The 15,733-nt window shown below is 42.2% G+C and overlaps 1 protein-coding gene across 2 annotated transcripts in view; it reads right to left on the reverse strand.

Moving 5' to 3' along the window:
• Positions 1–4,667, reverse strand: part of MFGE8 (milk fat globule EGF and factor V/VIII domain containing) — an 87,926-nt gene extending 83,259 nt beyond the window's left edge. Inside the window, exon 1 of one of the 2 annotated variants that reach the window (XM_063925779.1) lies at positions 4,376–4,667. In XM_063925779.1, coding sequence (XP_063781849.1) covers positions 4,376–4,448 — 73 coding nt within the window. In that variant the 5' untranslated portion in view covers positions 4,449–4,667. The remainder of the gene's footprint in view (positions 1–4,375) is intronic. The other variant, XM_063925780.1, reaches the window with a different exon arrangement.
• Positions 4,668–15,733: the final 11,066 nt, after the last annotated feature.

Raw genomic sequence — 15,733 nt, forward strand, 5'->3', positions numbered from 1 at the left:
AGGGTTAAAGACACTGAGGACTTGTATAACTTTAGAGCGAGGGTTAAAGACACTGAGGACTTGTATAACTTGAGACCGAGGGTTAAAGACACTGAGGACTTGCATAACTTGAGAGCGACGTTTAACCTGCAGCCCACGCTGACTCCAAGAAGCACTGGTGACAAGAGCGCAGTGGAACCCAGCAGCGGCTGGGAACGCTGGAAGCTGTGCAACAACTGACACCTGGAAATGCCGGAGACACTGGGGTATGCTGCAGAGAGATCCGCCGAGGACAGAAGCACTGGCATCCACTTCAGGGGAAAAGACGATACTCAGGCGCCGAGGCGCTGCCCGGCGCCTGCCTTTGAATCTCCCGCCTCCGCTGGATTGGCGGAACAGTCTGATGACGTCACCTGCTCCCCGCCCACGTGATGCCGGGTGTCATGGCAGCGCCCCTGCCCCGGAGAACCGCCGGGAGCCGCGCCAGCCAGGCGCCGGAGCCCGTGGACCAACGAAGGCGGAGGCCACAATACAGACCAGCAGGCACGCAGGGGTAAGCGCTGTGAACCCCGCCTATGGCGTGTGACACAATGGAGGAAAGGGCTCTTCACTGTTAGGGCAATAAGGATTTGGAATTTCTTGCCAGGGAAGGTGGTAATGGTGGACTCTGTAAATGCATTTTAAAGGAGATTGGATGAATTTCTGATTGAAAAGGATATCCAACGTTACAACATTTAAAATACTGACGTTGTAAGTCCGGGTGTAACATGATTTGTAGTTGTTAACTAGTCATAAAACATTCTTCAGCAGGTACAGTAAAATCAACTCAACTTAATACAAAGCACAGGTTGAACGCGATGGGTTTCTTGCCTCTTTTCAATCTCAATTACTATGTTACTATGTTACTATGTCTCTCATACCTGATTGAAAAGGTTTAAGGGTCTATTTATCAAGGCTAGTCCTCAAAATTATGCATACATTTTTTCCCCCTCATAATTCCACTATGCATTAAGGGCATAATGCAGGAAGTATCAAAGAAATCTCCTACAAAACGCAAATTAGCAGGGCAGACTGTAGTACCCATTATTGTCAATGGGGACTATGATCGCTTTTGGAGTTTAGCCTGAAGGTTTACACCACCCTCAGATAATGTCATCTGATTTATGTCTATGGAGGCATTCTCCTGCAGCCTCTGCCTGGCTCCGGCGTGCACACAGAGTCAGATTCCCAGGAGGAAACACTTTTCCGAGGCCCCGGGAGTGTAACTCACAGGGGCATGCATTTATTTCTACCACTGTCCATAAAAGTTACAGTAAGTACAGTAAGAACAGAAACAAGACGGACTGTTAATAGTCATAGCACTGCCGCAATTATTAATACATAGGCCCCTTAATTTTTACTTCAAAAACCATTAACTAAGTGGCAAAAATCCTGGAATAGCAGCATGTAAAAGTTATGGTAGTGGCGCCACTGTACTGAGACGTCTTGGAAATGCCCAGACCTGCATCAGTTGTAATCTGACATCCTGCGAGTCTGTTTTAACACCGGCTAGGCTGCTCATGGCAAAGCGGTGTAAATTATCGGAGTTCAGACGGGGCATGATAGTGATTGCCCCATGTATGGGACATTCTATTTCCGAAGTTGTGCGGATATTCAACATTTCTTGATCTACGGTGTCACGGAATAGTTAATGGAAGGCATTACCACCCACCGTGGACAACGCAGTGGCCGAACACATGTGCTTAATGACCGTGACCAGCCGCGTCTGTCCAGAATTGTCCGTGGTAACAGACAAGCGACAGTCTCAAATCACTTCCACATGCAAAGCTGGGGATACCAGATGCATATCCAGCAGGTCTGTGCAGCGTTCTTTAGCTTCCATGGGATATGGGAGCAGAAGACCCACCAGAGTGCCCCTATTAACACTACAACACCGGTCACAGAGCCTCACCTGTTTGTGACCTCACTAATTGGACCCTGGAGGACTGGCAACGTGTGGCATGGTCCAATGAGTCACGGTTCCAGTTAATTCAGGCTGATGGTAGGGTTTGGTGCAGACCCCATGGACCCCAACTGTCACCAAAGCACGTGCAGACTGGTGGTGGTTCCATAATGGTGTAGAGTGGTTCCGCAGGTCCGTCAAAACACTTAATTGAATAGTAACCGTTATGTTGCAGTGCTTGGTGGCCATTTTCAGCCCTTCAAGGACTTAATGTACCCCCACGATGATGAAATATCCAGCAGGATAATGCAATGTGTCATCGGTCCCAGGTTGTACAGAATAGGTTCAAGGAGCATTCTGGAGAGTTCTGACAAAAGGTGTGGCCACCATGTTCGCCCGATATGAATCCAATCAGGCATCTATGGGATGTGGTGGAAAAGTCCATTCACACCCAGGATCCTGTACCTACAAATTTCAGGGAGTAAAGGGAAGCTATTCATATGTCATGGGTCAACATCTCTCCAGAGGTCTCCATTCAATGCCATGTTGAGATGCTGCACTCTATGCGCTGTTGCTGTATTTAGGTTTGCCACAAAATTCACTGAAAGTCATTGATTTATCATTTAAAATGGCCTGGAAAACTCTGTCAAGGTCTTACACCGGTCCACAGTAAAGACGTCTGGGGATAATAGTGAAGAAGTGTCCCCCACACAATTATAGCTTTATAATTAACACCTTATATTTAAAACGTTTCACACGGATATTTGTAAAATCATCCAAAATTGCCTGTTGTGGACTTTCCTGCCTCCAAGGGGAGGGGGGGGGGGGGGGGGTGTGTGTGTGTGTGTGTGTGTGTGTGTGTGTGTGTGTGTGTGTGTGTGTGTGTGTGTGTGTGTGTGTCAGGCTAAGTAATCCAATTGTTTGTCTAATCTTATCAAATGTCTGAACCTTATTTAAAAAAAAAAAAAACATAGTGTGTGTGCGGAGGGGATAATTCCCATTATTTAATGGGATCGTCAGAATCTGGAACGGTAGATGACAAAATGAACTACGACACTCACATGGAATTTAGGGATAAATGTTCCATAAATAGAGCTCTTAAGTAAATTACAGAACTGTAATACCAGTGAAAACACTTGCTGAGGTCTAGACATGTTTATCTGTGGTAAGAAAATCTTCAGATTCCTTGTAAAAGATATTATAGACAATACGTAAAATAACTAAGAAACAATAGGCAATTGCGAAGCATGTGAGGAGAAGCATTGGCACTTTGCCTGATTGGTATCCATGCAACTCCTTCAGATGTTGTTATTGGTTCCTAGGTGCTTAGAATTAGAAAGCACAGATCCCTCATATATCAGTGTATTACTAAGCAGAATATCAGGTTTCTGATATCAGACTGCTCCTATAGGCCAGATGGTTTCCAGCATGATCTCATTCTCTCACATACAACGCCCAGTACATGTCGGTGATGCTAGAACATAAGCTTTAGCTGAAACCTCCCACTGTCACTGGGGATAACTCCCTCTTTTTAATCAGTGATTAAAAAAAAAAAAGAGATTATTTTAAACTCATCCACTAGCCATGTGTATGATCTGTAATATACCCCCTGTGTCAGTTATCTTATTGAGGATAACACAATGAACATTGTTATTTAAATTGCAAAGAGTATTGACAATTATACAGAGGATCATCTTATCAATGAAACACAAATGACAGCAGATAAGAACAGATTGTCCAGTCACTGTAACATTATGCAAAGTGCTTCTAAGAAGAGACTTCTACAGTAAATGTAATTGTCACTTAACTAATTATGTCATTCATTGTACTGTGGAACACTTTCAACACAAGTGAAAGTCATACAGCATGTGGCAGGGCTTGTTCATGGAACACATACAGACAGAACACGTTAGAGAAACATGTACTCCTTGCATTTAAAAAAAAAAAGGGTCTGTAATAAATAATTACATCCCCTAAATCTGAAAGATTGCATCTCCTACATCTGACAGATGGAGTCAACACACACACACACACACAAGGTGGTTTCTAAGGTTTTTTTTTATGAATCTTGTTACCTTTCCTGTTACAAAGTAGTTACAAAGTAGTTACACAGCAGCAACATATACCCCAAACATGTACAAAGGAGTTAAATAAACAAATATTAAACACCGATTCTGAAAAGTGTGACATAAAGTAAGTTAACCTGATCAGAAGAGTTTACAGTCTACCAGGAGAACAACATACAGTAGTTATAAAAGACTATGGCCCATTTATACTTCCAGGTAGATGCCTTACCTAATCAGCATTATGAACCCTTGACAATTGGGCTTTTAGGGTTACTGATTCTAGACATACTCCAACAATAAAGTAACTTATGAGTCCTGCCAAGAGCAGACAACACAGCTGTAAAGTAACCCTGATCCCAAAAAGACAAAGTTCCGGCTCTGCGCTTACCTTCTACACTGAGAATGAGGCAGAAAGTCAGCAAAGTGACAGTGAGTGTGTGCCAGGCGCCGGGCCCCTGCATGCTGCTCCCTTGGGATAGTGCCAGCCTGTCACCTTGCACCGGGCTGCTAGTGTCGGGGTCCCCTGGTGAGCGGCTCAGAGGAAGCTGGCAGGATTTTGGCCGTTCCGGGGAGATCTCACGCCGGAGACTGCTCCCTAAACCTGAGATTGCAGATTACAGTGACGTGAGCCCGGGCCCCACCAATCACAGCAGCCTGCGAGGCAGAGACGGCTCAGCTCTGGATACAGCGGGAACAGGGAGGGCTCTAGGGCGGGCGGGGAGTTTTGTTGTGTCTGCAGACAGCTGACTGTGCCGGGCAGCGGAACACGCCGTGCTGCTACTAGTCTCGCTCACGTTTGCAAAACAATTCGCCGAGCTATGGAACATTCAGCCTTGAGACAAGAATAATTAGACATGTTTCCTCACCGCAGGAGACAGCTTGTAGGGCCTCGTCACTGCCTGGCTGGGTGCATTGTGTTTGTCGTACTATGGGGGTAATTCCGAGTTGATCGATAGCTGCATTTGTTCGCAGCGCAGCGATAAGGCTAAAAAACGCCAGTTCTGAGCATGTGTATGCTGCGCAATGCGCACGCGCGACATACGGGCACAACGAACAATGCAGTTTTGCACAGGGTCTAGCGATGCATTTCAGTCGCACTGGTTGCCGCAGAGTGATTGACATGAAGTGGGTGTTTCTGGGTGGCAACTGACCGTTTTCAGGGAGTGTTTGGAAAAACGCAGGCGTGCCAGGGAAAACGCAGGACTGGCTGGGGTAACGCAGGGCGTGTGTGTGACGTCACATTCGGAACTGAATAGTCTGAAGTGATCACAAGCGCTGAGTAGGTTTTGAGCTACTCTGAAACTACACAAAAAAAATTTGCAGGCGCTCTGCGATACATTCGTTCCCACTTCTGCTAAGCTAAAATACACTCCCAGTGGGCGGCAGCATAGCGTTTGCACGCCTGCTAAAAACTGCTAGCGAGCGAACAACTCGGAATGAACCCCATGCCTGGCTTAGTTTTATTTATGTATTAGAAATTAGTCTGGTTCGTATTTATAGGGGGTGTGGATTATAGGGTCGACCACTATTGGTCAAAAGTGACTAGGTCGACACCTGAAATAGGTCGACATGAACAAGGTCAACATGGAAAAAGGTCGACATGAGGTTATTTTTAAAATTTTCGTGTCATTTTCTTCGAAAAGTGACCGTGCACCTCAATTAGTGCACCGTCCTCTCACATGGCGAGCAAACTTCGGGCAAGGTGCCTCGCTCCGCTACCACTGTGCCAATCGTAGTCCACGCGGAAGGTAAAGTATGAAAAAGTGAAAAACTCATGTTGACCTTTTTCCATGTCTACCTAGTACATGTCAACCTAGTGACCATGTTGACATATAGACCATGTGGACCTAATGCATGTCAACCAAAGTGGTCGACCTAATGACTGATGACCTAAGTGTGGTCGACCTAGAGACTGGATACCATTTACAGGATAGGCTTGAGCAATTTATGGTTTGTCAGTTGTTGTGGAACTACAAGTCTCAGCAGGGATTTGCATTTGGTACAGTATGTCGTCCTTGTATGTTGCTTAACAGCTGGAATCCGTGTTTGTGTAATGTACCAGACAAATATTTCAGCCTGTAAACTGTTAAGATTGCTTAAGAATCTAAAACAAAAATATGCTGATTTTGAAATTCTTATTATTACCAGTTATTTATATAGCGCATGCATATTCCGCAGCGCTGTACAGAGAATATTTGGCCATTTACATTGCGTAAATACTGAGGCATCTGTTTAATAAACAAGAATATTTGTTTTTCAGCATTGTAGCTGGGAAAAGCCGCACTATAGTTTCCTGTGTATTTCCGCCTCTGTGTATCAAGCCGTTTTTTTTCTTAACCCTAAAATGATGTGCCGTTTCTGCATAGCTTTAGGTATACCGACCACTACAGGTGTGTACACACAGTGCGATATTACCTTGTGATTTTGACTATATAGTCAAAAATCACATGGAAAGTTAGTGCAAATTGCAAGCTGTTAGCCACCTTGCGATCCCGATGCATAGTCCCGCGGGGTCGATATCGCAAGTTTAGATAGGCTGTGCAGGCTAGTCAATTTTGACTGGTACTAAAGTGTAGTCAAAATTGGCACTTAGGGACCGTGGTGTCACAAGGGGGGGATGGCCCGCTTCCGGGTGTCACCCGCCGAGGGGTGACACCAAAATGCCGGTTCCTGCACAGTGACCGGAGCCGAGTGCTGCACTGTTATATTATGTGCAGCACTCGGCTCCTATCACTGTGTTGGAGCCAGAACTGCATGTACAGCAATCCTTGGGAGTCAGCCCTCACCTCCCAAACCCTCCAGGTGACCAAAAAAAAACGTGTGTTGGGATGTAAAGCCCCGCCCCTTCCCGCAAGGCCCCACCCCTTTTTGGGCCATCAACAGTTGAAAAACAAGTGCCACCCATGAAGCCCCGCCCCTCCAATGAAGCTTGCCTATTCTCATGAAGCCCCACCCCTTTTTTGGCGCAGCACCGGGTGTACAGGAGGAAAGTGACGCCTCTGCTTAAGGGGTAATTTAGACTTTGTCGAAGTCAAAAATATTACATAAAAAGAACATACAAACTACACACATTATGAGTCGCTATACTTGCAAATACGCGCAGCGAGTACAGCCATATATGGTAACACGCATTTACACGGACATGCCACAGAGATGGATTCGACACTTATTTCATACAGTACATAATTATAATAATATCAAGCGCCAGACATCATGATGATTTAAAATTATATAATGAAGTAATGTCATGTATGTGTATTATTTGAACAAAGCAAGATAGACCTGTCATATTTACTATTAAAGCAACCAGATTAATGTGTAGATTCATTTGATGCTTGTTATTAAATTGTAGGACATTGCAACAAATAATTATGATTAAATGTATAAAAGCAAAAATCACTTTTATTAGAACAATAGATATTCCAAACAGGTAGTGGACAGAAAGCTCATGCCAGCCCCTCAGACGTCCCCAAGGCTGAACCTCCTCAGCACACGAACAAACCAGCGACATCATGAATGAGAAAGTCCCCTCCCGCAAACTAGATAACACATTGCTGATCACACAGGAAGCCAGTTGCTGTTTTGTACCAGAGGATGATGGAGTTGCTTTTAGACCAGATTCTGCATGATTTTACAGAGAGAGAGAGAGAGAGATATAAGATGCATTGAGGGAATGGTATTGTATGCTGGCCTGTAACTGTATGTATTTTGTATTAACTGATTACTGTGCTATTGTATCCATGTAAATATAGGTATACTGTACATTGTGATATTTTGAATCCATATCCTTTTAATAACAAATATATATACATCAATGAGCTTTGGAACTCAGATAATGTGTGGGTGTATTGTTTTTCTCTTATGGGATGCAGTGTTTTGCTATGTATAGTGCACATTCATGGCACATGGTAATAAGAGGTGCAGGCGTTTACAATATATATTAGAGCGGGCATTTTTAAATATTTGTGAGAAATCAATTTGCCATTCACAGATGGGGGCTGGTCCGCGATATCAGGGTCTTAATGATGCACTGTACATTACAAACGCGGCTGTGATCGACCGGCTCCGATGGACGCATCGCGACGCTGATGAATAACATCCACGTATATTGTTGTGTTATCAGTAAGCCAATGATATGAAAAAATTCAAGGGACAATGCGTTTCTCATAATATTTAAAATGATAAAATGTATTTTTATTGTTGCAAAACAAAGTTCAAATAAGTCATATTGTGTTTGATTCAGATTGGATTGTTTATCTGTTAAGTAGATTTAAAAGTACATTTAAAAGTTGCTGCATAGCCTTGATATAGTTTTTTGTTTTTACTCAGGCCTAAAATAACTTCTGGTGCTTGTATAATGTGTGATTTCTTTGTGACAAAGGAAGCCGCATGGTCTGTCCTCCATTTTGGACTAACCACATGGCCTGTCCACCATTTTGTGTAAACCTCATGGATGTGGAAGGGGGAGGAGCAGTGGCCATTTTAGGAAGGTCATTTTCTAAATAGCTGATTTTCAGTCTGCTCAGAACAATCAGTTTCCTTGGTCACATCAAGCACAATTTATGAGTTACCAATGCATTTATTTAACCCATGCCATAGTCAATTAAAAATAGTTTCAGTTGGGCCTAGTGAGAGTAAATGGTGAGATAAGTTTTTTTCCTGTCCTTCTTGTCTGTGCGTAATTACTTTACATCAAGTGAGGGGGTTGCACACAGATAGAAAAAGGAAAGAAAGAGTTGGTTTTGTTTTTTTCCTTCCAAGACTTGTAGAATCTGCTTACAGGGAGGATAGCCACTGAAATGCAAATTAACCTGTGTAACTGCTTTTTCTTAGCAGTGAAAACCAAATAGCTTTGATATGCAAATTAGAAGCACTGAATGGGTAAATGAGTCACATAGAAGGCTAGTGAATGATATATATATAATATTATCATAATTATGTGTATATTTATATCAGTGTATGTTCTGCAAGATAGCTATCCAATTTGAATCATATCATTTAAATTATTGATTATTGCTAGAGTCATTATAGATCTGTGGGAAATAGGATACATTTGTTGCTATATAGGTAAATTTGAAATAACAATATTTTAAGGAAGTAAGTGTAAAGACACAAACGCAGGTCTGCATAAAAGTTTATACAGAAGAAGTTGTGTCTAGTGGGCAATAGTAATTAGTATTGTTCACATTTATAGAGCTGTGTGATTTGTTTTATTGCAGACGCAGGGTTTTGTACACGTGTCTCTGACAAAGTACAGGACTGCACACGCAGCGTAAGAGACACGCACGGTCGCGTGTTTACGCAAAGTGCGTAAGAGTGCGGGCACTAAGTACAAATTACACAATAGTGTTGTTTAGTTCAAAGGTGGGACAGTAGCCATGCTACAATAGCACAAAACGACCCGGTTTCTAAAGCAGATTAGTATAAAAGTTTTGTTTAAACTGTATTGCCCCTGGGGTGAAGCTGCCAATCTGAATGAATTCAAATTTTCTGTACAGAAAAACCAAAGTGTATTAGAGTGAGCGAACATAGGAGTGAGTGGATTTGGACCCCGGAAATTGGGTCCCGTGGTGCACCAAGTAAGTGGAGGCTTGGAGGCGTGAGGCGGCTGACTCGCGTTAATATAGATTGAAATACGCAAATTGTGAGGAGATTTGTAGAGGAGCGTAATAGGGAATTGTGCATTGTGTAGTATTGAAGTAAAAAGGTTTTTTGTTACGCTCCGAACTGAGGGTCGCAGTTTGTACATCGACCCGTGGCTGTACGGCAGATAGGTAACAAGTACCTATACGCTGTGCGATTGGACCGCGCGTTTGTGGGTGCGATATATAGCGCAACTTGATATCCCATTTACGAGTTTTTTTTTGCGTAAAATCGCGGTATCATTAGCGCTGTGTAGAGCATACGCAAGCGTGATTTGTGTATAAAAAGTGTATAGCGAGTTTTCGCTGGTCTCTCTCAGGAAAATCTCCAGCAGCGGATATTTACTGGAAAAGGTAAGTCACTCCTAACACTTCCAGTAAATAGAAACCAATAGGGCCTCATTGGGTACGTGGTGCTCCCTATTGGAGTGAGTCGTGGTACTCAGCGGAGAAGGAGCGAGTGAAAGCGCTAAGTGTCTTTCACCGTCTATTTGCGGTGTGCATTGGGGATTGCGTTTATTGGCAAAAAGTCCGCAATGGGATCCAATTGCACAAGCAGTGGGCAATTTAGTAGCTAGGGTTCAGGCTGAAGAAGTGGGACCGAAAAGGTCAGAATTGCGACCGAGAGAGTCAGCAAGGTTTATTATGTGTGAAAAGTATGGTTCACACACGGAGGCTTTTTGCAATGAATGGTTACGTATGACTGACAAAGATAGGGTACCATTCCCTAAGGTGGGCAGCTTTGAACCAGAGGTACTGCAGAATGTAAGCAGTAAAATTTGTCTTCTTAAATCCAGAAAACAAAGGGTCAGACATACAAAGTGTTTAAACCTGTGGCAGCAAGAGGGGTTGGTGAGTTTGATCCTAAGGTATTGCAGGTGGTATGTCTAACCAAAGTCATATAAGTCAAGAATGGAAATATAAGAACTGTTCGAACTTGTAGCAACAATAAACAAGTAGGAAGAAAAAAAAAAGAATGCAAGTACACCGCCATATGTAGATGTGGAAGCAGTTATGGCCAGCATACAAACTATAGAAAATAATAAAAATATGAAAAATATGACTGTAACCTATATATGTACTAATGAATGTTGAAGTTTTATTTAGGAGGAGAAGGTGACCTGATTATTTCAGCCATTTCTCATGCACCCAGAGGAGTATCCAACCAGTAAAAGAAGAGCAGTAGCCTGTGGGGGAAGTGGCTGAGACCAGTGGAACAGTAATAGAAAACTCTCCATCTGGATAAGATCACTGGTAAACACTAATTCGGCAAATGGGAGGTGGCTGTCTCTGTGCAAATGGACGGGCTCAATAAGGCATTGAGTGTCAGGGTGCAGACTTCTTTGCAAAATTGGAAAGGGGTCACAGTAGCTAATCTTAGATAGTGTGCTATTGAACATCACAAGAATAGTGCTAGGTGCAGAGAACAACAGGTGGAGTGGTTGAGGACGGTAAGTATACTGGCACATACAGGAAAGACCCATCAGTCCAAATCCCAGATCCCTAATGGTCAATAATATGTTACACTTGTAGGAAGGAAGGGCATTTTGCCAGAGATTGTAGGAGTAGTAGGACACATAGTCAATATAGATCCCCTAGACAGAAACCAAGCCACATTATTAAACACATAGACGGGACCAAAGGACATATAGTAAGGAATCATAAGCCATATAGAAAACACAGATTCGGCTAATGGGAAGAACAAAATAAATGTAACATTACCCTTTGACAAAACTTGCTGGGGATAAGATGGGGCCTCTAAACTTTTGCTTCTTTTTCCTAGCAGAAATGGCCCCTGATTAACTTAATTTTGTTAGATATGATATACATATACTATGCTCCCGCTCAGGAAGTACAAAGTATGTTAGAAACCCACGAAGACTAATGTCGCATTCTACTGTTCTAGATGCATGTCCATCACAGGTAGAGGAAATTATCTCACAGATACCGGGTTCCCTATGAACTTAGGATGGACAGGATACTGGATTGATGGCTGGGATAGTCCCAATAGTGATACGACAAACACAGAATTTTTTTTAAGGGGAGTAGACCAAGTAGAGAATCACTTCCCCGTAGTGCCCAATCCAGTTGTCACATTTTTATAAAATCTTCTTCACCTCTACAAACTCATCTGTCACCAACCTCTATTCTGTTTTTCTAGTTTCCTCTTCATCTTTTGCGTTCACACAGGGTGGTACAATACATGGACCCGAGTACAGTTCAATCTCCACATGCCTAGGTCCTTCAGAGTTCTGCACAAACCCAGTATATTTCAACAGCACGATAACACCAGTATTACTGCAGTGTGCCTTGTCATGCACAAAGGGTGGAGAATGGGAATACTGGTGAAGGGAAATTTTGTATAGACACTGATATGCCTGTTGGTGAATGGCAAACCTGACATTTTCTTTTTCATTTTCTTCTTCTTTCTCTCCTCTAGAGATGTTTCTTTTTTTCTTTTCTTTTCTTTTTTTTTTGAGTTATGCTCATGGTACTCTACATTGCAAACACACAATAGTAAATTAAAATGAAAAATTTGTGTTCCCTACAGGAAAAGACAGTCAAGAGGACAAAGGGGTATGGCCAGGACTCCTCAGGACTGTGGACAGGTGGACACGGTAAGCCAGTAGCCCCCAGAGCATACCTTCCAAGTCTAGCTGAGATGGCACACGGTCTGACTCATCTAGGCAAAGAGGGTATGTGCAGGCTGATGAGAGCCTACTGGTGTGCGCCAGGATTCTATTCTCATGAAGGTAAGAGAGCAATGACCTGTCTTGCTTGCTTGAGGAAGAATATTGGTAAAGCAATACCAACAGAGCCATCCCATATCCCTCCTGCAGACGGATCTTTTCAGGAAATACAAATCGACTTCGTACAGTTAACACCCTTTAGGAATTATTGTTATGTATTGGTGTGCACTGATGTTTTCTCAAACTGGGTAGAAGCATTTCCTGCCGCCACGGATGCTGCTGTGTTTACCGCAAAGAAAAATTGCGCACAAATTTGTGTGTAGATAATGGTACCCCTAGAAGTAGGAGCAAAGCTTGAAATTATACCATTGTGATCATAGATACTGCCACTAGTATTATGTAGCATCGGAACCACTCCCAGATCTTCACTCAACGAATCACCCTCTTCGAAATTTGTTTTTGTTTTGGTATTTGTGTCTTTTTGGTTGTTTTTGGAAGACAACCCCATGTCATGATTGATCCGCACAATGATCAGAAATACACCAATGAGGTGACAGTACAGTACCTTATTGAGATGAGCCAGCATTTGAGAACTTGACAAAAGAACTTGAAACTGTTGATTGCTGGTATGCCAAATACTAACTGTCTTGATTGTGAACCAAGAGACTGTGTGATTGTTCTTACGCTCAGGTTGCCTAATAGGTGGGAAGGACCATACCAAGTTTTGTTGACAGCACTATCCCAGTGAAAGTAGCAGAGAGAGAGACTTGGGTCCACGATTCCCATTGCAGGAAAGTCGGTAGTCCAGAAGGAACTTGTAAATGGAGCGAGATCGCAAAAGTATCACCAGAGACTCGGTTCCATGAAGACTGAGAGGCGGCACTGTTGAACACTACCTGAGCGTACTAAAGGATTGCAGAAAGACCAGTCATTGTAATTGATTTGTTATGAACAAGAGTTGTTTTGTTCTATTTCTCTTTTCTCTCTTTCCCGCTGACATACATTTTTTTTCAGGGTATTCTATTTTTGCGAGGTTTTTTTTATGAGGAGTCGAGTGTGGGACTGGAACTGGTTCTGGAGGAAGGAGTGATTTCCTTATAGGATCCCAGGATTAGCCGATCAGTTTGTTAAAATCAGAGAAAAATCAAAGGTCTAGTAGTTATGAAGGTTTATGAGTGGCTCTCCCCGAACTCCGAAGGTTTGTTATTTAGGAAGGACACTACTTATAACCCTTGTTCAATTATTAAACAGACCTAGCATACGTTCCAGAAATGGAAACAATGTTCAGAAAATGATAGGAATATGTAGATCATGAAAATTTTATATGTCACTTTCACGATTTGTTTGTGTCTTCTTCATCTACCCAGCAGAACCTCAATCGAATCCAAACATTAGTGTACAAAGACGTAGGTACATGTATGTGTGAAATGTTCGTGCAAATCAGACAAGATAGGCCAAAGCACTGTCCCAGCATACTCTATAGGTTGAATGTTGTCCCACACCCAACCAGTGGTCCCGTGACCGCCGAGTGCATATAAAGGATGTCTCGTCCTCCTCCCTGTCTTTCCCAAATATAGTCAAGTGTCTGATTTGCGAAATGAATACATACTTGTGTCTAGGTCACCGATTATTGTATGAAATATTTTTTTCTCTTATGTTAATAATTGATGGCAGTTATTGTTTGCTGCCAAAGGGTGGTCTGTCGAAGTCAAAAATATTACATAAAAAGAACATACAAACTACACACATTATGAGTCGCTATACTTGCAAATACGTGCAGCGAGCACAGCAATATATGGTAACACACGCATTTACTCGGACATGCCACAGAGATGGATTCGACACTTATTTCATACAGTACATAATTATAATAATATCAAGCTCCAGACATCATGATGATTTAAAATTATATAATGAAGTAATGTCATGTATGTGTATTATTTGAACGAAGCAAGATAGACCTGTCATATTTACTATTAAAGCAGACAGATTAATGTGTAGATTCATTTGATACTTGTTATTAAGTTGTAGGACATTCCAACAAATAATTATGATTAAATGTATAAAAGCTAAAATCACTTTTATTAGAACAATAGATATTCCAAACAGGTAATGGACAGGAAGCTCAGGCCAGCCCCTCAGACGTCCCCAAGGCTGAACCTCCTCAGCACACAAACAAACCAGTGACTCATCATGAATGAGAAAGTCCCCTCCCCCAAACTAGATAACACATTGCTGATCACACAGGAAGCCAGTTGCTGTTTTGTACCAGAGGATGATGGAGTTGCTTTTAGACCAGATCCTGCATGATTTTACAGAGAGAGAGAGATATAAGATGCATTGAGGGAATGGTATTGTATGCTGGCCTGTAACTGTATGTATTTTGTATTAACCGATTACTGTGCTATTGTATCCATGTAACTATAGGTATACTGTACATTGTGATATTTTGAATCCATATCCTTTTAATAACAAAAATATATACATCAATGAGCTTTGGAACTCAGATAATGTGTGGGTGTATTGTTTTTCTCATGGGATGCAGTGTTTTGTTATGTATAGTGCACATTCATGGCACATGGTAATAAGAGGTGCAGGCGTTTACAATATATATTAGAGCGGGCATTTTTAAATATTTGTGAGAAAGCAATTTGGCATTCACAACTTGATCGTAGATGTGCTAAATTTAGCACATCTATGATCACTTTCACAGACATGCGGGGGGACGCCCAGCACAAGGCTAGTCCGCCACGCATGTCTGGCTGTGCCTTCCCTCCCCACACAGGTACAAAAGCATTGCACGACAGCAGAGAGGCAAGGGTCCCCTAACCAAATGCAGACAATGAGAGATAAAACCTAGGCAAGTATTTTTAGTTATTTATTAGTGATGACCCTAGATGTACATAATAATGGGTCATTTTATTTAGAGGGGTACAGAAATTTTTTGGGGGATTCAAACTATAACACAGTTATAAAGAAGCAGTAACAAAATTTACAATGCAATACTCATTACATACATAATGCAGTATTTTGTACCTGCACAATCTATATAAAACAGCAAAATTGGATTGAATAATGCAATATTACATTCATATAAATAACACACTAAATGTAACCTTACTAACTGTAAATATTGATTAACTGGCTGTAGATGTCAATTTTGTCTATAAAATAGTTGACAGTGTCTTGAGCAGAGACCAAAGTAGTGAGGGGTAAAAGTAAAGAGAATTGACAGTGGCAGAGGAGAGCAGGGATTTTTGGATGGGGTGCATATGAGGGATTTGAAGTAGGTTTCTTTGATCTCACAGAGGGCAGAGTAGTCAGAGGAAAGAATGAACATAAAGCAAGTAAAGTTGGTGTCAGAGCAGAGTTTTCTCCATATGTACTTGGGAAAGCAGTAGCATGTTGAAAGTG

This window comes from Pseudophryne corroboree, chromosome 6, assembly GCF_028390025.1.
Source record: "Pseudophryne corroboree isolate aPseCor3 chromosome 6, aPseCor3.hap2, whole genome shotgun sequence".
Taxonomy (NCBI): Eukaryota; Metazoa; Chordata; class Amphibia; order Anura; family Myobatrachidae; genus Pseudophryne; species Pseudophryne corroboree.